Here is a 24,696-nt window from a genome sequence, read left to right as displayed (position 1 = left end):
TCACACGATCCCCTTTTGCGACCTTCGGACAAACAAGAGTCAAGGAGCAAGACGGATTCACTTAACAACCTTGTGATTCACTTAGCAACTGTGGCCAGAAAAGATGGTCACCCGGGACGAAAGTCCCTAAACAAAGCTTCCCCGCTTATCGACAGAAAGATTGGGCTCCGTTGTGGTCATAAACCGAGGACATACCTGTAAGTCACAACGGTTGTTAAGTGAATCCTGCTCTTCGACTTTGCTTCTGGGAAGCCGGCTGGGAAAGCTTTGCGAATGGCGGCGTGCCTGTTTTTCTAAGAAACGGCTTGGCTCAATTTCAAAGTTTTTCCCCTCCTTTTCTCTCACAGGAAGGCTGTCACTCTGGCACATGCGAAGGCTAAAGAAAGCGAGAGCATCATTGCTGCGCGGGAAGTCAGAGGCCTTGCTGATGTCATAGGTAAATTATTAACACTTTTAATTGTGGGCCTTGCCATTTGTATTGAACTGAAATCTCTGGTTTTTTTTAAATTTACTTATTTAGTTATATCACTGCAAAGCCCCATTTAGGATCCTGGAAGAAGGACCTTGCGGGTTTTTTAAAGTTTATTTTTTATGGTCAATTGAAAATATGAATGTATATTATAAATTAATGGGAATTCTTTGTTCGATTCTTTGCTCTTTCTCCTTAGAGATAGGTGATACTATAATACTTTAAAGACTCGTTGTTATTTGATAGATAATTATGAGTTTAAGAAAGTAAGGATTGTTACAAATGAAAGAATATTAATGGTAATTTGAACACATAATGCTCAATAGCAATAGCAATAGCAGTTAGACTTCTATACCGCTTCATAGGGCTTTCAGCCCTCTCTAAGCGGTTTACAGAGTCAGCATATCGCCCCCAACAACAATCCGGGTCCTCATTTTACCCACCTCAGAAGGATGGAAGGCTGAGTCAACCCTGAGCCGGTGAGATTTGAACAGCCGAACTGCAGAACTGCAGTCAGCTGAAGTAGCCTGCAGTGCTGCATTTAACCACTGCGCCACCTCGGCTCTGACCGTGAAATATTCAGTTATGTTTAATGCAAACCAGTGATTTTAATCCTGAGCTTAAGAATTGATGCACAAAAACTTGTAACCAAACAACATGCTTGATGAAATGGAGGAAAGTTGTTCTTTTTCCTTCTCTTGCTTTGTTTTGTATGTGTTGTTTTGTTTAAAAAGAATAAAAATATATTTAAAAAAAAAGATTTATTTTTTACCCTGACTTTATTATTTTTATAAATAACCCCAGACAATGAAAGTACCTAACACCCTTTCCTCCTCCTATTTTCCCCATAACAACAATCCTGTGCGGTGGGTTGGGCTTGAGAGCGAGGTACTGGCCCAACGTTACCCAGTTGGCTTCCATGCCTAAGGCAGCCGAAGCTGCCTCTCGAATCCGACACTTATTCCTATTTTTGTGCCTGTTAAGAAGTTCAGGAAACAGCCTTTCCCCAAATCCAGCTTCTTAATATCCAATAATTAAACAAAGCAAGGCTTAGCAGGACCCCCGATCACTGTCTGAAACCCAACCCTTTCAGTTTCAGAGAAAAGGACCAGCAATGTTGTGGAGCGTATCTACGAGAACAAAAAGTTGTGTTATGAAGAATATGTGGCCCAGTTCAGGCATGAATTAGCATGCATCGGGAAGGTGAGGCAGCTGTTTTAAGCTCGTGCCAGATTTTTTCCTTTTTACAGGTAGTCCTTGATTTACGACCAGTTATTTAAAGGGCAAAAATAAATAAATAATGCCTATTCAGATGAGTGGGTTTGGCTTTATGACTGCGAGATTCACTTCACAATTGCCGTCAAAAATGGTGGAGAAATCTGGTCCGATCGTGTCTCAGGACCGGAATTTCAGTCCCAATTTGTGGTCGTGAATAGAATTAGAATAGAATAGAATAGAATAAGAATTGATAGTAGAGTAGAATAGAATAGAATAAGAATTGATAATATAGAATAGAGTAAAATAGAATAGAATAGAATAAGAATTGATAATAGAGTAGAGTAGAATAGAATAAGAATTGATAATAGAGTAGAATAGAATAGAATAGAATAGAATAAGAATTGATAATAGAGTAGAATAGAATAAGAATTGATAATAGAGTAGAATAGAATAGAATAAGAATTGATAATAGAGTAGAGTAGAATAGAATAAGAATTGATAATAGAGTAGAGTAGAATAGAATAAGAATTGATAATAGAGTAGAATAGAATAAGAACTGATAATAGAGTAGAATAGAATAGAATAGAATAAGAATTGATAATAGAGTAGAATAGAATAAGAATTGATAATAGAGTAGAATAGAATAGAATAAGAATTGATAATAGAGTAGAGTAGAATAGAATAAGAATTGATAATAGAGTAGAATAGAATAAGAATTGATAATAGAGTAGAATAGAATAGAGTAGAATAGAATAAGAATTGATAATAGAGTAGAGTAGAATAGAATAAGAATTGATAATAGAGTAGAATAGAATAGAATAAGAATTGATAATAGAGTAGAATAGAATAAGAATTGATAATAGAGTAGAATAGAATAGAGTAGAATAGAATAAGAATTGATAATAGAGTAGAGTAGAATAGAATAAGAATTGATAATAGAGTAGAATAGAATAGAATAAGAATTGATAATAGAGTAGAATAGAATAAGAATTGATAATAGAGTAGAGTAGAATAGAATAGAATAAGAATTGATAATAGAGTAGAGTAGAATAGAGTAGAATAGAATAAGAATTGATAATAGAGTAGAATAGAATAAGAATTGATAATAGAGTAGAATAGAATAGAATAAGAATTGATAATAGAGTAGAATAGAATAGAATAAGAATTGATAATAGAGTAGAATAGAATAAGAATTGATAATAGAGTAGAGTAGAATAGAATAGAATAAGAATTGATAATAGAGTAGAGTAGAATAGAATAAGAATTGATAATAGAGTAGAATAGAATAGAATAAGAATTGATAATAGAGTAGAATAGAATAAGAATTGATAATAGAGTAGAGTAGAATAGAATAGAATAAGAATTGATAATAGAGTAGAATAGAATAGAGTAGAATAGAATAAGAATTGATAATAGAGTAGAATAGAATAAGAATTGATAATAGAGTAGAATAGAATAGAATAAGAATTGATAATAGAGTAGAATAGAATAGAATAAGAATTGATAATAGAGTAGAATAGAATAAGAATTGATAATAGAGTAGAGTAGAATAGAATAGAATAAGAATTGATAATAGAGTAGAGTAGAATAGAATAGAATAAGAATTGATAATAAAGTAGAGTAGAATAGAGTAGAATAGAATAAGAATTGATAATAGAGTAGAGTAGAATAGAATTCTTTATTGGCCAAGAATGATTGGACACAAAGGAATTTGTCTTTGATGCAGACGCCCTCGGTGTACATAAAAGAAAAGATATTTGTCATGAATCATAAAGTACAACACTTGATGATAGTCATAGGGTACAAATAAGCAAGCAGGAAACAATCAATATGAGTACAAATTATAAGGATACAAGCAACAAAGTTACAGTCCTGCAGTCATAAGAGGGAGGAGATGGGTGATAGTAACGATGAGAAGACTAATAGTAATAGTAATGCAGCCTTAGTAAATAGTTTGACCGTGTTGAGGGAATTAGTTGTTTAGCAGAGTAATGGCATTCGGGAAAAAACTCTTCTTGTGTCTAGTTGTCTTGGTGTTCAGTGCTCTATAGCATCGTTTTGAGGGTAGGAGTTGGAACAATTTATGTCCAGGATGTGAGGGGTAAGTAAGTAAGTAAAAGAGAGAGGACGGAAAGGAGGGAAATATTCCTTCTGTAAATATTTTCACAGCCCTCTTTCTGACTCCTGCAGTGTACAGGTCCTCAATGGAAGGCAGGTTGGTAGCCATTGTTTTTTCTGAAGTTCTGATTCTCCTCTGAAGTCCGTGTCTGCCTTGTTGGGTTGCAGAGCCAAACCAGACAGTTATAGAGGTGCAGATGACAGACTCAATCATTCCTCTGTAGAACAGAATCAGCAGCTCGAGGAACGAGCTATAATCATGTCAGAACCCAAACAGGTCCTGATTCATTCGTCAAAAAAACCAACCACCTTTGTTTGCAGGAAATTGAAGAATATTATGTGAAGCCTGGGAAATTATTGTTGACCCAGTTACAGGAATCCGACCAGAGTTTTGAATCTTATTTTCGTGCCTCTGAAAGTGACATAACTTTAATCTCCTACGCCATAGAGGTAAGTGAGTGCTTCGTTTTCCAAAACTCTCGGTCACCAGGGCTTAATTTTCCCACTTTGGGAGCAAATAAACCAGCTGTAGAGTTTGATCCAGGCCCCCATTTTTCTAAATTTTCTGCTGGAAATTACCCGTTGCAGGATGTTTTTTTTTTCCCCTTCTAAAACTGCATTTTTCTGGGAGAACCACGACATGCAGTTCTCAACTTACAACTGTTTGTTTACTGACGATTGGAAGCTACAACTGCACTTACAAAAGTCAATTGGGACCGTTTTTCACACTTAACGACCATGGCCGCATCCCTGCGGTCACCTGATCCAAATTCAGATGCTTGGCAACCGACTCGTATTTATGAAAGTCGTAGTGTCCTGGCGGGTCACCTGATTCCCTTTTTGCGACGTTCTGACGAAGTCACAAAATGGGGTCAAATTCAGTTTCTCTTGCTTAGCAAACGTAGAAATTTTGGGCTCAGTGGGCGTCGTAAGCTTGAGGACTATCTGTAGCTTGGTAAGAGACATTTCTCCATGGAAATCTGAAGTGAAAACTATTCCAGTTGAGTATCCTAAGCCTGCCTTTAGTTTAGTTTTGTTTACTTTATTGTCATCGCACGTGGTACAGCGAAATTAAATGTACATTGTAACTATCAAAATAAAAACACAAACGCACATCCTTTAACTTTCTGTATAATTGAAATTGAAAACCTGATATTGCATTCATCTTGCCCTATACCGTAGACTTCAATAGGGTTACTGCCCTGGAATAGAAGCTGTTTTTTCCAGCCTCTTTAGCCTTGTTTTCATTGTCCTGTACCGTCTGCCAGATGGTAATAGTTCAAAAAAAAGGGGGTGCCCAGGATGAGATGAATCTTTAAGAATGTTTTGAACTTTCTTAAGCCAGCGGGAGCTATAAAGCTCTTCCAAAGAGGGTAGGGGGCAACCCATGATCCTCTGGGCAATGATGTTGACCCTCTGGAGCTCTGTCCTATCTGCCACTGGGCAACTGGCAAACCAGACACAGACGCAGTAAGTTAAGATACTCTCTATGGTGCAGCGGTAGAAGGTCACCAGCAGTTTTCCCTTCGGTTGTTGTTTCCTGAGAAGTCGTGTAATCTCTACTGGGCCCTTTTGACCAGGGCTGCAATTGTGAGTTGCCCCAGGTCAGCTCCTCTTCTTATGACAACACCCAGAAACTTAAAACTGGCCACTTGCTCCACTCGGTCTCCCTTGATAAGCAAGGGCTGGATGTTTGATATATTCCTTCTGTAGTCCACTATAAGCTCCTTGGTGTTAAGGACCAAGTTATTGTCCAGAATAAAAGGAGAAAGAGAAGAGGAATGTGTTGACTAGCTGTCTTAAAGTCTCATCCCTTCTTTCCAGGACTTTGAGAAAATGTGGGTCCTTCTCTTCCAAGAGAGCCAGCAAAGAAGGCAGTGGATTCGAGAACTGGATGAAGCTTTATGCCAGGCCGAGGTGACCCGAGCGGAACGGGTGAGTCCCGCTGGAAGAGGAGGGCTAAATTTATAAAGAGAAGACAGAGAAGGTGGGGGGGTCAGTCTATCCTGCAAAGCACCTGAAGGCAAAACAAGATGGAAACTTATCAAGAGGGGAAAAAATCCTAACAGTGAGAACAAAAGTGGAATGGCTTCCCTCCAGAAGTTGTGTTCCATCACTGGAGGTTTTTAGATAAGACTGGACAGCCATTAGCCTGCAATAGCAATAGCTCTTAGACTTATATACCACTTTACAGTGCTTTACAGCCCTCTCTAAGTGGTTTACAGAGTCAGTCTATCCCCCCCAACTAACAATATGGGTCCTCCTTTTACCCATCTCGGAAGGATGGAAGGCTGAGTCAACCTTAAGCTGGTCAGGATCAAAATCTTGTCTCTCTGGCTCACCACTGCATCATCATCTAGACACACATACACACACACACACACACACACACACAAAGAGGGAGAGAGGGAGAGAGAGTGCTTCACAGTTCTCTCAAAATGGTTTACAGAGTCAGCATCTGGGTCCTCATTTTACAGGCCTGGGAAGGATCAAAATCTTGCCTCTATGGCTCACCACTGCACCACCATCTAGATAGATAGATAGATAGATAGATAGATAGATAGATAGATAGATAGATAGATAGATAGATAGATAGATAGATACATACATACATACATACATACATACATACATACATCTAGATAGATACATAGATTAGATAGATAGATAGATAGATAGATAGATAGATAGATAGATAGATAGATAGATAGATAGATACATCTAGATAGATAGATAGATAGATACAGATAGATAGATAGATAGATAGATAGATAGATAGATAGATAGATAGATACATCTAGATAGATACATAGATTAGATAGATAGATAGATAGATAGATAGATACATCTAGATAGATAGATAGATAGATAGATAGATAGATAGATAGATAGATAGATAGATAGATAGATAGATAGATACATCTAGATAGATACATAGATTAGATAGATAGATACAGACAGACAGACAGATAGATAGACAGACAGACAGACAGACAGACCTAGGTAGGTAGGTAGGTAGGTGGGTGGGTGGGTGGGTGGGTGGGTGGGTGGATGGATGGATGGATGGATGGATGGATGGATGGATGGATGATAGATAGAAACAGACTGACAGGCAGACAGCAATAGCATTTAGACTTATATACTGCTTCACAGTGCTTTACAGTTCTCTCTACAGAGTCAGCATCTTGCTCCCAACAATCTGGGTCCCCTTTTTACAGACCTGGGAAGGATGAGTCAACCAGGATCAAACTGCCGAACTGCTGGTAGCCAGCAGTCAGCAGAAGTTGCCTGCAAGTTCTGCATTCTAACCACTGCACCAAGGATCAGTTGAAGGGTCTAGGGTGCCCTGCTTGAGCAGGGGTATTGGACTAGAAGACCTCCGCGGTCCCTTCCAAGCCTGCTCTCCTCTTAACCTTCTCCTCCATCTTTCCAGATCACAGTCGTATTGAGCAAATACACCAAGATGCTGGAGGATATTTCTTACGTCTTATCCTCGGATGTCCACAGATTCATACACAAGGAAGCCATGGTAAAATCCTTCTCTTTGAGGCCTGGGGGTGGTCGACAGTAAGAATCCATTGAAACATTATACAGGCAAATCCTGGGCTTACAACCATTCATTTACTGACTCTTCCAAGTTACGACACAGCATAAAACCGCAACCAGTTTTCCAAGCTACGACCCTTGTAGTAATTCATGGTAACGTGACCAAATTTGGATGCTTGGTAAGTGGCATGCATCTATGATGGTTGCAGTGCCCGCGCGTCCTGTGATCTCCTTTCACAACCTAAAACAATACATATATTCTTCCACTTATAAGCATAAGGTAAGGTGAAGATTCCCCTTGCACATCTGTGCTAGTCGTTCCCGACTCTAGGGGGCGGTGCTCATCTCCATTTCAAATCCGCTCTGTCTGAAGACCTCTCCGTGGTCATGACTCAATGCCGAAGGTGCATGGAATGCTGTTCCCTTCCCACCAAAGGTGGTCCCTGTTTTTCTACTTGCATTTTTTAACGTGCTTTCAAACAGCTAGGTTGGCAGAAGCTGGGACAAGTCACGGGAGCTCACTCCATTACGCGGCATTAGGGATTCAAGCTGCCAACCTTTCTGATCGACCAGCTCAGCATCTTAGCCACTGAGCCACTGCATCCCTTGACTTGCGAGCATCATTGAGCCCAAAATCTCTGTGGCTAAGCAAGAGAATTGCTAAGCGGGTTTTGGCCCATTTTACAACCTCTCTTGCCCCAGTTGTTAAGTGAATCACTGCCGTTGTTAAATTAGTGGCCCCGTTGAAAAGCGAACTTGGCTTCCCCCATTGACTGTGCTCAGCCGAAGGCCACAAAGGATGGATTATGTGACTCCGGGACATTGTCACCGTCATAAGTACATGCCAGTTGCCAAGCCTCTGAATCGGGTGGGTTGCTTTCGGCATTACTGCCGATTCGGTGCGTGCAAAATTTATGCGCGCATGCACTCGCTTCGCACATTTCCTCATAAATAGGTTCGCGTGGGGGCGAAACATTGAAAGTTGGGGGGGGGGGGAATTAAATTTGTGCAATGAAAATTGTTTGGCAGTGCCAAAAACCAAGATGGCGGTGCCATAGGAGAACTGGTTAGTGGGCGTGGAAAGCCTGGGTCACTGCGGGTTCCTGCGGCCCACACCGCCAAACCACTACCGGTTCATCCGAACCGATAGGAATCCACCCCTGCTGTGAATTTTGATCGCAGCCACGTTCGTAAGTGTGAAAACCTTTTCCAAGTCCCCTTTTTTCCCAGCGCTGGTGTAACTTTCGAACAGTCACTAAACAGATGGTTGTAAGTCGAGGGCAGTATCAACCTGACTGGCTGACCAACCGCACTCAACGTGTAGTCCTCAATGGAACTGCATCTACATGGAGGGAAGTATGCAGTGGAGTACCCCAAGGCTCTGTTTTAGGCCCAGTACTCTTCAACATATTCATCCGTGATTCGGATGAGGGAATAAATGGGGAACTCATCAAATTTGCAGATGACACCAAGCTGGCAGGAACACTCCAGAAGACAGGCTTAATATACAGAGGGATCCTGAACATTGGGCACTATCTAATAAAATGAAATTCAAGGGAGAAAAGAGTCACGTTCTACATTTAGGCAAGAAAAATGAAATGCACAGGTACAGTATAGGTGGTACCTGGCTCAATAGTAGTAACTGTGAGAGGGATCTTGGAGTCCTAGTGGACAACCATTTAAATAGGAGCCAGCCGTGTGCAGCAGCTACCAAAAAAGCCAACACAGTTCTAGGCTGCATCAACAGAGGGAGAGAATCAAGATCACGTGAAGGGTTAATGCCACTTTATAAGGCCTTGGTAAGGCCACACTTGGAATACTGCAGTTTTGGTCGCCACGATGTAGAAAAGATGTGGAGACTCTAGAAAGAGTGCAGAGAAGAGCCACAAAGATGATTAGGGGACTGGAGACTAAAACATATAAAGAACGGTTGCAGGAACTGGGTATGTCTCGTTTGATGAAAAGAAGGACTAGGGGAGACATGAGGGCAGTGTTCCAATATCTCAGGAGTTGCCACAAAGAAGAGGGAGTCCAAACTATTCTCCAAGGCACCTGAGGGCAGGACAAGAAGCAATGGGTGGAAACTAATCAAGGAGAGAAGCAACTTAGAACTGAGAAGAAATTTCCTGACAGTTAGAACAGTTAATCAGTGGAACAGAATTTGCCTCCAGAAGTTGTGAATGTTCCAACACTGGATGTTTTTAAGAGGATGTTGGATATCCATTTGTCTGAAACGGTATAGGGTTCCTGCCTAGGCAGGGGGCTGGACTAGAAGGCCTCCAAGGTCCCTTCCAACTCTGCTCTTGTATTGTATAATCTAACTCAGTGTTTTTCAACCACTGTGCCGCGGCACACTAGTGTGCCGTGACATAGTGTAAGGTGTGCCGTGGGAGAATTACTTTATATATAGTCAATATAGGCACAGAGTTAAATTTTTTTTAACATTTTCTAATGGTGGTGTGCCTCGTGATTTTTTTTCATGAAAAAAGTGTGCCTTTGCACAAAAAAGGTTGAAAAACACTGATCTAACTGGTTGCCTCCCTGTCTACTCCTAGATGATCAACCAAGCTCTCCTGGCCAATCGGAGGGCGATCTCTAAGTTGTTCCTTAACCTGATGGAGGCCGACCTGAAGAGGGATTCCTCTTATCGCTATCAGCTGGAAGAGAGGAAGGAGGTCTGGAAAGGCGTGCAGAAGAAGCATCTCATTTCAAGTTTCCGGTGAGTATAAATGAGTATAAGAAATAGCATATCCCTTCTTTTATACTATCTTTCTCTCCTGCCTCAGTTGGGTCATGAAACGCCTGCAAGAAAACCACCAAGCTCAGGGAGCACCAAGGACCCCACAGTCCTTCCCCCCCTCTTTTTTCTCCTCCTCCTCTTCCTCCTCCTCCTTTCCACAAACCCCCTACTCCCTCCTAGCACCGATAATGTTACCTAGTTGGGTCATGAAACGTCTTCAAGAAAACCACCAAGCTCAGAGAGCATCAAGAATCCCATATTACTTCCTCCTCCTCCTCCTTTTCTTCTCCTCTTTTCCCTTCCTCTTCTTCCTCTCCTCCTCCTTTTCACAAACCCCCTCCTTTGTAGCCCTGACGATGTTACTTAGTTGGGTCATGAAATGTCTACAAGAAAACCACCCAAGCTCAGGGAGCACCAAGGACCCCACAATCCTCCTCCTCCTCCTCCTGATTCAGCAGAACATAGTTTTAAAAACGTTGACCTACTAAATAAAACCACAGTCAGCCTCCTCCTTTGGAGTTTTCTGAAAGCCTTTCCTTTTTAAAAAGAAAATTAAATCTTCCCCTTTTCCTCACCCGGCGTTTGCTTTTAATCTTACAGAGAGTTTATGGAAAGTGAAAGAATACAGAACCCAATTTCTGTGCAAATGGAACTGGAGTCCATGCTAGAAGATCAGAGAATTCTGGCCCAAAGAAGGAACGAGCATTTATTCTCCCTGGGGTAGGTGAACATAAAAAATATACAATACAATACAATACAATAGCAGAGATGGGAGGGATCTTGGAGGTCTTCTAGTCCAACCCCCTGCCTAGGCAGGAAACCCTATACCGTTTCGGACAAATGGCTATCCAGCATCTTCTTTAAAACTTCCAGTGTTGGAGCATTCACAACTTTTGGAGGCAAATTCTGTCCCACTGATTAATTGTTCTAACTGTCAGGAAGTTTCTCCTTATTTCTAAGTTGCTTCTCTCCTCGATTAGTTTCCACCCATTTCTTCTTGTTTTACCCTCAGGTGCTTTGGAGAATAGTTTGAATCCCTCTTCTTTGGGGCAGCCCCTGAGATATTGGAACACTGTTATCCTGTCTCCCCTAGTCCTTCTTTTCATTAAACTGGACCTACCCAGTTCCTGCAACCGTTCTTCATATGTTTCAGCCTCCAGTCCCCTAATCATCTTGGTTGCTCTTCTCTGCACTCTTTCTAGAGTATCCACATCTTTTTTTATAGTGTGGTGACAAAAACTAGATGCCCTATTCCAAGTGTGGCCTTACCAAGGCCTTATAAAATGGTATTAACACTTCACGTGATCTTGATTCCATCCCCCTGTTTATACAATATATAAATATAACAAAATATTAAAATAAGAATGCAGGTTCCTTTCTGGGGAGGGCCCAGACCTGGCCGAGGAAGGTTGGAAGGAACTGTTCCATTTACAGGTAGCCCTCCACTAAAGACCACAACTGGGATCAAAATTTCTGTTCCTCAGTGAAAGATTTGTTCAGTGAATTTTGCCATTGTAACTTTCAACGGTCACTATATGAACTTACCTGCATATTAGTAGACAACTACCATCTCAGTGGCTAAGATGCTGAGCTTGTCGATTAGAAAGGTTGGCAGTTCGGCTGTTTGATTCCCAGCGCCACGTAACGGAGTGAGCTCCTGTGACTTGCCCCAGCTTCTGCCAACTGAGCAGTTTGAAACAACGTAAAAAATGCAAGTAGAAAAATAGGGATCCCCTTTGGTGGGAAAGGAACAGCGTTCCATGCGCCTTCGGTATTTAATCATGCCGGCCACATGACCACGGAGACGTCTTCGGACAGCGCTGGCTCTTCGGCTTTGAAACGGAGATGAGCAGCGCCCCCTAGAGTCGGGAACGACTAGCACAGATGTGCGAGGGGAACCTTTACCTTTACCATCCCAAAAGAAGCTTCCAGTCTTCGACTTACAACCGCAATTCAGCCCAAAACATCCGCTGCTGAGCAAGACGGTTGTTAAGTGAGCTTCGCCCTATTTTGCGACCTTCCTTGCCACAGCTGTTAAGCGGATCACGGCAATTGTTTAAGTTGTTCAGCGAATCTGTCTCCCCCCGTGATCTTTGCTTGTCCGAAGGTCGCAAAGGGGGATCTCATGTGACCACTGCGACCGTCATAAATGCAAGCCAGTTGCCAAGGGTCTGAATTTTGATCCCGTGACCACAGCAACGGTTGTTAAAGTGTGAACAGTGGTTCATTTTTTTTTAGTGCCTTTGTGAATGAATGCTTCTAAGTCAAGGACAACCTGTATATTTCTGTTTTTAACCTGAAATGTTGAAAAGGTGGCCCTTTTGCCAGAAATCCTTGCCCTGAAACCTCAATTCTACCAATTTTTTGGGAGTTTTCCTTTATCCTTTCACCCAAACCTTGCGTGTTTCTGCCCAAATGAAACCCTCCTTCTCTTCAACGTGTTTTTGCTTCTTCCCCCCTTTTTTCCCCCATAGCTCTTTGTTGCCTTTGGAGCATACCAAGGCCGAAATCAACGCATGGTACGAGTCGCTGGTGGATTTAAATAAACAGATAGGTAAGGAGCAGAGTCGTCCGGGGATCAGGGGGACGGGGGGGGTGGGGAATAATGACGCGGACGGACGGGGTGGTCCCTGGATTCCTTCCCTAAAACAACCAACCCTGTGGGGTAGGCTGGGCAGAGAGAGAAAGACTATTGACTAAGTCAAAGTCACCCACTTAAGTTGAGGCTTGAATTCGCTTTCTCATAAGTCAACCCCACTTAGCAGCCCATTCCATTGCCTGGCAGGAGCTTGGATTTTAAGAAGGTGTTCCCAAATTCATTCTTTCCCTCGTGTTTCCTTTCTTCTTTCTCTCTTTCTATCTGTCACTCATTCTTTCCTCCCTTCCTTCTTTCTTTCCTTCCCCCTCGTTTCCTTTCTCCTTCCTCTCTTCTTTCCTTCTTTCCTTCCTTCCCCTTCCCTCCATCCCTCCCTTTGTCCCTTCCCTCCTTCCTTTCCCCCTTCCTCCCTTTTCTCACTTCCCTTCCTCTTCTTTCTTTCTTTCTTTCTTTCTTTCTTTCTTTCTTTCTTTCTTTCTTTCTTTCTTTCTTTCTTTTTTCTTTCTTTCTCTTTCTTTTTTATTTTCTCTTTCTCTCTTCTGCCCTTCCTTTCTTTTTTTCTTTCTATCCTTCCTTTCCCCTCTTCTCACCTCCCTCCCTCTTCTTTCTTTCTTTCTTTCTTTCTTTCTTTCTCTTTATTCTTTTTTATTTTCCTTTCTTTCTCTTTCTTCTTTCTCTCTCTTTCTTCTTTCTTTCTTCCTTCCTTCCTTCCTCTTTCTTTCTTTCTTTCTTTCTTTCTTTCTTTCTTTCTTTCTTTCTTTCTTTCTTTCTTTCTCACCTCAAGACACTCACAACGTCCAGTCCATGATGAGAATTCGCCTCAACTATGAGAAGGTTTGCCAGGAGTGTTTGGAAAAACTCCAGGAATGCAAGGTGAGTTTTTAAAATCGGCGCGGGGCACAACCTGTTTCCTAAGCTTGGTTGATCTTGTCCCTTTTTTTCAAAAAAAAAAGAGATGAAAATGTGCATAAGGTCTTTTATTCATCTGAAGGGATTTTTAGAGAGAGAGAACAAACTATCTGCCTCCATTGCTATACAGGTAGTTCTCCGTCTACAAGCCCAATTGAGCCCAATTTTTGGTTGTTGTTGGTAAGTGAGATGAAGCGAATGTTACCACATTTGACAACCTCTCTTGCCAAAGTCATTACCCGAATCACGCTGTTAAGTGAGCCGCGCGGTTGTTAAGTGACTCTGGCGTCCCCATTGGTTCTGCTTGTCAGAAGATCGCAAAAGGGGATCGCGTGAGACTTCAACCGTCATAAATACGGGTCAGTTGCCAAGCATCTGAATTTTGATCACATGACCACCGTTGGAAGTGTGAAAAGCTTGCCACAAGTCCCTTTTTTCAGCACCACTGTAGCTTCGAACCGTCTCTGCTAGATTTATCTGCATCCTCAATCGAGAACTATTGATTAGGCCAGTGTTTTTCAACCTTGTCAACTTGAAGATGTCTGGACTTCAACTCCCAGAATTCCCCAGCCAGCGAATGCTGGCTGGGGAATTCTGGGAGTTGAAGTCCAGACATCTTCAAGTTGACAAGGTTGAAAAACACTGGATTAGGCTATTTCAAATGTAAATGAATATTCAAAAAATGATATAGCGATCCTTTTTTAAAAAACAATTTTTATTTGTTTTTGAACAAGGACAAGCAAACATAAAAATTAAAATTAAAAAAAAAAACCCTCACCTTCCATGACAAATTGTAGAAAGTGTGTCCGTTGGTTACAGTATTTCCATGCATCTCTTCCATAGTCACCACCTGCTTTTCATATCAAATCGCATATTTTAAATTCACCTATATTCATGTATATCACAATTATTATATCTCAACCTTAATTTGACTATAATTGTTTTTACGTCCTGTTATATATAACATTCATAAATCTAGATATAGGATTATATGATAACGTTCCATTAAATCATCCTAAAATCATCCAGTCACAATATATCTTTGTAACATATTCTAGATAAAGCTTTTAAACCTCCTCTCATAATCTCCATGTATTGTTTATATAAAATTTCCTATCAAACTGATATATCTATATGTATTATCATTATTAATCATTATTTAACTCTAGCTATTGTTGCTTCATTTTATACATACTACAAGTAAACTAAATTTAGCTTAATTTTTATTGTACATTTTCATTGCATCAACCTGTATCTTTCCAGTAATAGTATGGTCTTATATCTCTTGCCCTTTGTAGCATTAATGTTCTAGTTACTTTCTTAAACTTCTCTTGGCAACATGCTGTTCCTTTCGTATCTCATAAAAGCTTGAAACCCAACATCTGTTCTTTCCATATAGCTATCCTTAATAAGGTGGGTAGCTTGAAATGGCTGGGCAAAAACAAATGTACTTTCCAAGTAGACAGCTATTTGAAGTTGCAACTGCCAAAATATCTTAGGGAGATGTTTATGCGAGCGAGATTCAAACAGCTTGACACAATAGTCAGATATGGGAGATTCCATTCTGTACCCTACAAAGAGCGTCTTTGCATTTGCGGAGTGGCAGAGGTAGCATACCTGGCTCACATCCTATTTGTATAAGGGGGTGACAGGGGGGTACCTTGGTCCATATCCTAAAGGAAGGACCCATTGGGATCCCCATAGCAAAACAACTTAGTTTATGTGTGGAAAATAACATTTAACACAGCACAGGACTTCAACAAAATGGTTCATTTGAGAGCTGCATATGTGGGACTGATTGGGGTAGATTGCAGGGGTGACACCGAAATATAACTTTATCGTATTTTATGTATATCTTAAATTATTGCATTCCATTCCAATTTCATTTTAGACTGTATTTTATTACAATTCCATTTTAAATCGTATTTTATTCCAATTCCATTTTAAATCGTACTTGATCAAATTCCATTTTATCAAATTGATCTCTTATCAAATTGTAGTAATAATTTGTTTCTGGAACTCTGCACTTTGATATGGCCCAAGGGCTAATCAATAAAGACTCAATGTCAAAATGTAAATGAATATAAGAAAACAAGCATTCTTCCTTTGAGTAAATATGATTTTTTTTTTAACCTGGCTACCAAGTGTATCACGGAAATGATCAAGATGCTTTGGGTGGTTAGAAATTGCAGGCCAATAACTCAATGCTTTTTTTTTCTCTCCCCCCTCCCCCTTTAGCAAAAACTGATAGACTTGAAGATTTGTACCCACAAAGAGGCCGAGAAGATTGTAAACCCCAATTTCTATCAGTTAATCGGGATGCTGCAGGTTCAATTTGAAGCCAAGATAGAAAAGATGGACGTAAGTTCAGCCCTCTCTCTCCTATCGGAGGGACAGGAGAGTTCATTAAAAGAAAGGGGAAATGAGAGAGGGAATGGGAAAATCTCATTAAAAGAAATGGAAAAGAGGCAGTTTGGTCTAGTGGCTAAGGTACAAGGCTACAAACCTGGAGACAGTTCTAGTTCAGCCTTGGGCTCAAAAGCCAGCTGGGTGACTGGCTCAATCACCAGGAGACTGGGAATTCTAGTCCTGCCTTAGACATAAAAGCCACTGGCTGATTTGGGGCCAATCACCAGGGGATGTTGAGTTCAAGTCCTGACTTACACCTGAAAATCAACTATGGGCCGGTCACCAGGAAACTGGGAGTTCTAGTCCTGCTTTACACAGGAAAGCCAGTCGGGTGACTTTGGGCCAGTTCCCTTCTCTGATCCCAGGCCACCTCACAGGATTGTTGTTGTGGGGAAAATAGGAGGAGGAAAGCACATTACGCATGCTCACAGCCTTTATACAAATAATAAAGGCAAGACTGAAATAAAATTTAAAAATCTGGGAGAAAAATCTCTTTCCCTGGGCAGCTTTTTTTTTGGATTCAGTTTTTTTCCCTCCTAGCATTCCCTGGTCAGGACTGTCTCCTTTCCCATCCCCACTATTCTTCAACACCTTCATAAACAACTTAGATGAGGGAATAGGAGGGGGAACTTACCAAATTTGCAGATGATACTAAGCTGGCAGGAATAGCCAACATCCTAGAAGGTAGGCTCAAGATACAGAAGGATTTGGACAGAATTGAACCCTGGGCCCTGAATGAAATTCAAGGTAGAGAAAAGTAATGTCCTACACTTAAGTAAAAAAACCAACCAAAAGTACACATATAAACTGGGTGAAACCAGGCTCAATAGCAGTAACTGTGAGAGGGATCTTGGAGTCTTAGTGGACAACCAGCTAAATATGAGTCAGCCGTGTGCAGCAGCAGCCAAAAAAGCCAACACAATCCTAAATTGAACAGAGGGATACAATCAAGATCAAGAGAGGTTCTAATACTACTCTATCAACCCTTAGTAAGGCCACACCTAGAGTACTGCATCCTGTTTTGGTCACCACACTATAAAAAAAGAGATTGAGACTCCAGAAAAAGTGCAGAGAAGAGCAACCAGGATAATTAGGGGGCTGGAGGCTAAAACATACAAAGAACTGTTGCAGGAACTGGGCATGGCTAGTCTAGGGTAGAGAAGGGCCAGGGGAGACAGGATAGCAACCTTCCAATGTTTGAGGGGCTGCCACGGAGAGGAAGGGGTCAAGCTATTTTCTTGAAGGCCAGACAAGGAACACTGGATGGAAACTGACCAAGGAGAGATTCAACCTAGAAATAAGGAGGAACTTTCTGACACTGAGAACCATCAACCGATGGAACAGAAGTTGCCTTCAGAAGTTGTGGGAGCTTCATCCCTTGAGACTTTCAAGAAGAGACTGGACTGGCATCAGTCAGAAATGGTGTAGGGTCTCCTGCTTGAGCAGAGGGTTGGACTAGATGATCTACAAGGCCTCTTCCAACTCTGTTAGTCTATTTTAACCACGGATCTTTTCTCGTTCTTCCCTGATTGTTCCAGGCTGAACTGGAACAGCTGGCTAAAAATACCGAAATCAACTGCAGGCACCTCTATCAGTACTTCCAAGATGTCCTGGCCATCTTTGATGTCCACCATCTGAAACTCACTAATCAGGAAAGTGATCTTCAGAAAGCTTTAAAAGATTGTCGTAGCAAGCACGAAAATATGAACAAGGTCAGAACGCTGGTCCCAGTTTGGGGTGTGGGGGTGGGGTGTTGTCTGGGAGGAGACTCTCCAAATTTTGTTTGCAGAGTGTTCTGACCTAGGCTTCCTGAGAGTACAAAGCACACGCTTAGTCCCCCAAACCCCTCTTTTTATTTCAATGGCTGTGAATTAAGTTCAATCGCAGCCCGTAATGAGTCCCAAATAGTTTGTAAAAAGTCCAACAGTAGGCTGCCAAAGTCTTTCGGGATAAGGCTGATAAGTACCCACCTTTATCTTTCTTGAAACGCTGCCTAAGACCTGATTGCCAATTAGCTTTGCCCTCCATTTAGTTTTCTAAAAGGTCCTTTCCGCCTAATTTGAAAGTTCTCTAGAACAGTGTTTCTCAACCTTGGCAACTTGAAGATGTCTGGACTTCAACTCCCAGAATTCCCCAGCCAGCATTCGCTGGCTGGGGAATTCTGGGAGTTGGTCCGGACATCTTCAAGTTGCCAAGGTTGAGAAACACTGCTCTAGAAGATGCAGACCACTGTCTCTCTGTCTCCCGTTTTTGGAGGATGCAAAATTATTTTGGGGTGATCCGCTTTTTAACAAAGGAGGCTTTGTTTTTTTGGGGGGGGGGGAGTGGAATTCCAAACTGTCAACTTTAGAATTATTGTGGGGTCCTTGGTGCTCTCTGGGCTTGGTTGTTCCCCCCCCCTGACATTTCATGACCCAGCTAGGTAACATCATCAGTGCTAGAAGGAATGAGGTTTGCTCTCTGCTTATATACAATGGCTTACTCTGTCAATGTTGGTGAGAATGTTTGTGATGGTTCCTTGATTATACTTTTGTTTATGGTTTCATTGATTGTCTGAGCTGGTAGTTCTTTTGGGGGGTATTGAGCAAAACTCACTCCCTTCTAGCACTGATGATGTCACCTAGTTGGGTAATGAAACGACTGCAAGAAAACCAACAAGCTCAGAGAGCGCCAAGGACCCCACAATCCTCCTCTTCCTCCTCCCTGCAAACCGCACTCCCTTCTAGCACTGAGGTTGTTACGTAGTTGGGTCAAGAAACATTTGCAAGGAAACAACCGAAGTCAGAGAGCACCAAGAGCATCCTCTTCCTCCCATACCCCTCCTCCCCTCTCCCTCCTCTCCTCCTCCTCCCTTCAAACCCCACTCCCTTCCAGCACTGATGTTGTTACCTAGTTGGGCCATGAAACATCTGCAAGAAAACCCCCCAAGCTCAGAGGGCGCCAGGCACCCTGAAGCTCAACCCGGAGCAACAAATATTCTCTTCTGGGTACAATTATTCTTGGCCTTTTCCTCCAGTGCCAAAGCAGCTTAGATGAACATTTTGCTTGCAGGCTGGTTCTTACCATGAGCTCCCACCCTGCATCGGCTAAAATCATTCTGACATGCAACTCTTTATTATTATTATTATTATTATTATTATTATTATTATTATTATTATTAACAAACATGTAAAATACACACACACAAAACCTAGACGTACACCACATTTACACAGTACAGTACGAACAGGAGCTTCCTGTTCTTTCTAATAGCAATTATCAATCAATACCGCCCCCCTTATATTATTTCCCCTTCTATTGTATTTCATTTGGATTTCACCATTCTTAACCCTCTTATTTTACTCATAACTATTATTTTTTTGAGTTTTGTTATATTCCTTCATTGATTCTTGTTTCTGTCCTCCATCCGCCTATACCATTTATCCCATATCTGGTAGAATTCTGATTCTTCTTTTCCCTGGATTTCTTTAGTTAGTTTGTCCATTTCAGCACAATCCATAACCTTTCTTATTATTTTACCTTCGCTTGGAATTAATTTGTTTTTCCATTTCTGGGCCAAGGCAATCCTTGCCACCGTAATTATATGTAGTATTAAATACTGGATTTCTTTTTTTTTTCCCGCAGACATTATTCCTAATTAAAAAAAACCTTCAGGTTTCCATTCTATTTTAACCCCTATTATTGCCTCTCTCTTTTTTTTTTAAAAATCCATCTCTGCAAAACGCCTCTTTGTCTCCTGCGTGCAACCAGCTAAGGGAAATGAACCTGGACATAGCAGTTGATAAGCTCAGGATGCAAAGCACCGATGAGAAACTCAAGGCCTGTCTCGAGAAGGTTTATTTTGCCTTGGACATCATTGGCAATGGGTACGTAAGGAACTGGCTGTGTCCGTGATGGCAAACCCTTCGGCACGCCTGCCAGAAGTGGCAAACAGAGCCATCTCTGTTCCGGGTCTTCACACACGCACGCACGCTAGCCAGCTGCTCTTCACGCGCTCAATGCGTGCCAGGAACCAGAAGACAAGCTGGGCGGTGCACATGCGCGCACTAAAACCGGAAGAGCAGCCAACAGGCATGGGCACAGGGGCGGCTACTCTTCCACCACGCAGGCGCATACGCACTCTTTATTTTTATTTTTTTTGCATTTCTGTTTGTTCTTTTTTAAAACATAAAAATAATAAAAAAAACAATATAAAAGATGATCTCATCCATTACATACAGCATGTCGTTTGGTTACAAGTGTTTTTGCATCCATATTCTCAATTACATTTACAATCACAGATTTTTCATCTAATATAACTAAATACCTCACTTTCATTTTACAGTGTATATTCAATTACAATTAATATTATTATTTTTCTTCAATAAACCTATTTCCCTTACATTCTTGATATGTTTAATAACAATATACCTTTATATAATCACAGGCCCCAATATGAAAGAGATTTACCAACCATTTATATTTGTATATCACTGTTTTCAATTATGTATAATCCCACCAATCAACTATCGAGTATGCTTATGTTCATTATTGTCCTTGTACATCATACCTTCAAACAAAGATGTTATTCTTTCATTTTTCAACAAGGTATTCTAAATAGTCACTTCATGTATATACCATTTTTTTTTAAAGTATTTTTTATTAAATGTTTTGATCTTTAAAAACAATAGGAAAGACACGGCAAAGGGGGAAAAAAACCACAATATGACAAAACAAAACACAGAACATACATAACAATATACAGCAATTTTACAGCTTTCTCTTATCGACTTTCCTTCTTAGCTTTTGTAATTCTCCCTTCTGCCTTCGCCTTCTGTGATTCAGCGTGACTCTGCAGGCCCTAGTATGAACTCGGCCATGGAGGACACACACCTGCACAAGGAACTATATTACAACATCCTTCCTCTCACTATAACCTTGTCCTATAACGTAACAAACATAATATTAACACTTATAATAGTATTCATTACTTATATCTCCATATATTTGTATTCTCTATTTTCTGTCTTGGCTTCTGTTTTCTAGCCACTTGTACATTTTATTCCATGCTTGATAGAAGTCCAATTATTCTCTTTCTTTTAGCACTATTGTCATTTTATCCATTTCTGCGCATTCAAGTATTTCCCTGATTGTAGTTTCATCTGAGGGTGCATTGATTTTTCCCCCAGTTTTGTGCAAAGGCAATCCTGGCTGCAGTGAGTATGTGTATGATTATGTGTTGTGGCCCAGCAGGAGCCGTTGGAGCTGCCACCAGACTCTGACAGCAAGGGACCCTATATGTTGGCTCTGGAGGATGTGGAGGACCCTGGACAAGGTTCCGACTCCGAGCAGGGCACAGAGAGGCTGGTTGGCCACCAGGGGGCGCCTGAGCATTGGACCAGTGGGGAGGAGACAAGGGAGTTTGATCCTGACGTCATGCATTGGAGCAGTGGGGAGGAGACAAGGGAGTTGGTCCTGGATGCCCGGCAATGGAGAGCTAATAGGCATAAGGGACAGTTACGCAGTTACAGGAGATAATTGCACTCAGCTGGTGGTAATTAGGCTCCTCTCAAGACTATAAAAGGAATGATTGTCCACACGCTCGTTGCAGGAGTCAACGTATTTAATAGAGCTGGAGAATTCTTGTGGCTAGCTTGGCAGGCTGGATTGCTGCCAAGGTTAGTCTGTGCTGGATTGCTGCCAACGTCTAATCTGTGCTGGATTGCTGCCAAGGTCTGGTCTGGTCTGGATTGCTGCCAAGGGCTAGTCTGTGTGTTAATAAATCCTTGAAGTATCTTCGTCTCAGCGTGCTTTGGTTTAGGACGAGGGGGGCGTCAGAACAATTATGTATTGAGATTATTTGTCCATTTTTTTGATCCAGTCGTCCTAATAAGAATGCTTCTGGTTTGAGTTCCAGTTTTCGCTCAGTAATTTCTTCTAACCACTTCCGAATTTTGCACCAGTACTTCCTTGTGATGGGGCACATCCACCACATGTGATAGAATGTTCCAGGCTTGTGGCTGCATCGCCAACAATTAGGGGATAAATTTGGGCACATTTTGGCCAATCTCGCTGGAGGCAAATGCCATCTATAAAACATTTTGTAGAGGTTTTCTTTGTAAGCTACTGCTTACACACACTGCGCATACACACACTCATTTCAGCGCTCAGTGCCGAAAAGGTTCACCAACACTGGCCTATGTTGTTTTGAGGGGTTTCCCATTCTCTGCTTTTGTGGGGCGGAGGCCGCTCATTCTCCCACTAATATTATTGCTGCAGTTTGGAGAAGAGAGGATGGAAAGGTTCAAATTCCTCTTGTTTTTTTCTCTTGTCAAGGTACTCCATCTTCTATCAAGACCTCGTGTCTAAAGTGATCACTTACCCACGCCGCGTTCGGCACGAGCTTCTTTTCTACAGCGCGGCCATCAGTCGGTATTTTTACGTCCTGGGCAGCTACAAAGGGGTAGGCAGAAAAAAAAAAAACAGATCGCTTCATACAACGGGCATGAAAGGTAGCTAGTACTCAGGGACAATCCTCAACGAGGTGTGTGCAGATTGCTTCATCCAGGGGGGTGAATCCAGCTGCCGGTAGTGTTCAGAGACTGAATCCCCAGTCCTTCTGAATCATGGCTTAGAGGACAAGAAAGAGCAGAATACAAAATAACAAAAGTTGGGCTAAAAAAATTTAAGACTTATTGGATGTAATACAAGCATCTTAAGGCCCATGGCTAAGACGTTGAGCTTGTCGATCAGAAAGGTTGGCAGTTTGGCGGTCTGAATCCCTAGCGCCGTGTAACAGAGTGAGCTCCCGTTACCTGTCCCAGCTTCTACCAACCTAACAGTTCGAAAGCACATAAAAAAAATGCAAGTAGAAAAATAGGGACCATCTTTGGTGGGAAGGTAACAGAATTCCGTGCACCTTTGGCGTTGAATCATGCTGGCCACATAACCACGGAGACGTCTTCGGACAGCGCTGGCTCTTCGGCTTTGAAATGGAGATGAGCACCACCCACTAGAGTTAGGAACGACTAGCACATATGTGCGAGGGGAACCTTTACCTTTACCTTATATCTGTGCTTCAAAAGCAGCTGATTGTTGGCTGGATTGGCCTCCACACGATCAGCTGTTTCAGGGTTTGCCATAGCCTAATGTCGCCTCCGCGCAACCCATTTTCGGCCTCCGCATCCTGTTTTCGGCCTCTGAGCGCCCCATTTTCGGCCTGTTCCGGGCAACGGGGATCAGAACAGGCAGAAAATGGGGTGAACGGAGGCCCGAAAAAGGGGCGCACGGAGGCGGCAATAGGCAATCCCGGCATCCTGAAACAGCTGATGATTGGGAGGCCGATCCGACCAACAAACAGCTGCTCGTGCTAATCAGGCTGTGCTGAAATTGAAACTGAAACAGGTTGTTTGCTGTTTGCTGCGAGGAGGCAAATTGCTGGGAGGCAGATTTTTTTTTCCTCTTGTTTTTCTCTCCAAAATCTAAGTGCGTCTTATACTTTGGAGCATCTTATAACTCCCTTTCTCACTCTCCCCTATTTTTCTCCATTTTCTTTTTTAGAAGACCTTAAAGAAACCGGAAAGCTCAACTGAAGGAAAAAGGGAAGAAGGAGGTAAGGGCTATGATGTCTTTTTTCAAATACAGCTAGTCCCCAGTTTCTATCGCTGACCACATTCGTTGTTAAGTGAGCCCCACCCGATTTTTTACAACCATTTTCCCCCCACGATTGCTAAGCGAACCTGGATGTTGCTAAGCGAATCCAGCTTCCCTCATTGACTTTGCTTGTTGGAAGCCAGCCAATCAGCCTTTCCTGCTTCCTATTTATGACCTTTCCCACCTCCTGACAAGCAAAGTCCATGGGGGAAGCCAGGTTCCCTTAACAACCGTGTGACCAACTTCACAACGGCAGTGGATCACATCACGGTGACCAGTGACGGTTAGTAAGACGGTAACCGATAACTGCGGCAAGAAAGGTCGTAAAGCGGGTGGCCGCTCCACAACGGTCTCATTGAGCAACGGAAATCTGGGGCTCAATTTGTGGGCGTAAGCCGAGGGCTACCTGCAATGGCTTGGCCACTGCCGAGGGGTGCTGGGAGTCGTAGTTTAGCAGCAGCTGGAGGGCCACGGCTTCCCCATCCCTCGAAGGCTTTTCGAAGGTGCCGGACTGGGAATATATTGTTGTGTGTCTTGACCAGAGATAACGCAGGAGTCCCAGGAGATTGAAGAAACAGAAGAGGCCATAGAGATTCTCCTGCAGAAAGAGAACGAGGAAGGGCTGCCTCCGGAGGAGGAGGACGCTGAAGGAGCCGACCAGGAGGAAGAGGAGGAAGGGGAAGAAACGGAGACCTCTGCTCGCCAGAGAGACGGGAACGGCGGCAGTGGAGTAGACATAGAGAGCTCAGGGGAAGGGAGCACCTTGGGGCCCAAGACTCAAGATGCCTCCAAGCCAGATCTGGTGAGCTGAGAATCTCCATGAGGATCAGCCGACATCCTCGCTTCCTTGTGCCTGGATTACAAGGAGCTTTTCCCATCCCATTTATTTGTTCGTTTTCTTTCTATCTATCTATTGGTTTTCTTTACAAACAGCCCTGTGTGGCTAAGGTGGGATTAGAGCTCCCAGTCTCCTGGTGATTGGCCCAAAGTCACCCAATTGACTTTCATGGCTAAGGCGGGACTAGAACTCCCAATCTCCTGGTGATTGGCTTAGAGTCA

General features: G+C 42.2%; 1 protein-coding gene across 1 annotated transcript in view; it reads left to right on the top strand.

Moving 5' to 3' along the window:
* Positions 1 to 24,696, top strand: part of CCDC180 (coiled-coil domain containing 180) — a 54,625-nt gene that overhangs the window by 3,647 nt on the left and 26,282 nt on the right. The window contains exons 3-17 of the mRNA XM_087704678.1: positions 348 to 436; positions 1,563 to 1,672; positions 4,127 to 4,255; positions 5,630 to 5,740; positions 7,239 to 7,334; positions 9,907 to 10,070; positions 10,692 to 10,811; positions 12,566 to 12,645; positions 13,472 to 13,560; positions 15,835 to 15,957; positions 17,544 to 17,717; positions 19,756 to 19,871; positions 22,321 to 22,447; positions 23,545 to 23,596; positions 24,180 to 24,439. Of these exons, the coding sequence (XP_087560804.1) occupies positions 348 to 436; positions 1,563 to 1,672; positions 4,127 to 4,255; positions 5,630 to 5,740; positions 7,239 to 7,334; positions 9,907 to 10,070; positions 10,692 to 10,811; positions 12,566 to 12,645; positions 13,472 to 13,560; positions 15,835 to 15,957; positions 17,544 to 17,717; positions 19,756 to 19,871; positions 22,321 to 22,447; positions 23,545 to 23,596; positions 24,180 to 24,439 (1,840 nt within the window). The remainder of the gene's footprint in view (positions 1 to 347; positions 437 to 1,562; positions 1,673 to 4,126; positions 4,256 to 5,629; positions 5,741 to 7,238; positions 7,335 to 9,906; positions 10,071 to 10,691; positions 10,812 to 12,565; positions 12,646 to 13,471; positions 13,561 to 15,834; positions 15,958 to 17,543; positions 17,718 to 19,755; positions 19,872 to 22,320; positions 22,448 to 23,544; positions 23,597 to 24,179; positions 24,440 to 24,696) is intronic.

Source organism: Thamnophis sirtalis, unplaced genomic scaffold (genome assembly GCF_051295495.1).
Source record: "Thamnophis sirtalis isolate CommonGarterSnake01/CBP01778 unplaced genomic scaffold, rThaSir2_p1.2 scaffold_2, whole genome shotgun sequence".
NCBI classification, from domain to species: Eukaryota; Metazoa; Chordata; class Lepidosauria; order Squamata; family Natricidae; genus Thamnophis; species Thamnophis sirtalis.
The sequence above is the reverse complement of the archived record's forward strand: the minus strand, read 5'-3'. Positions and strand labels throughout refer to the sequence as shown.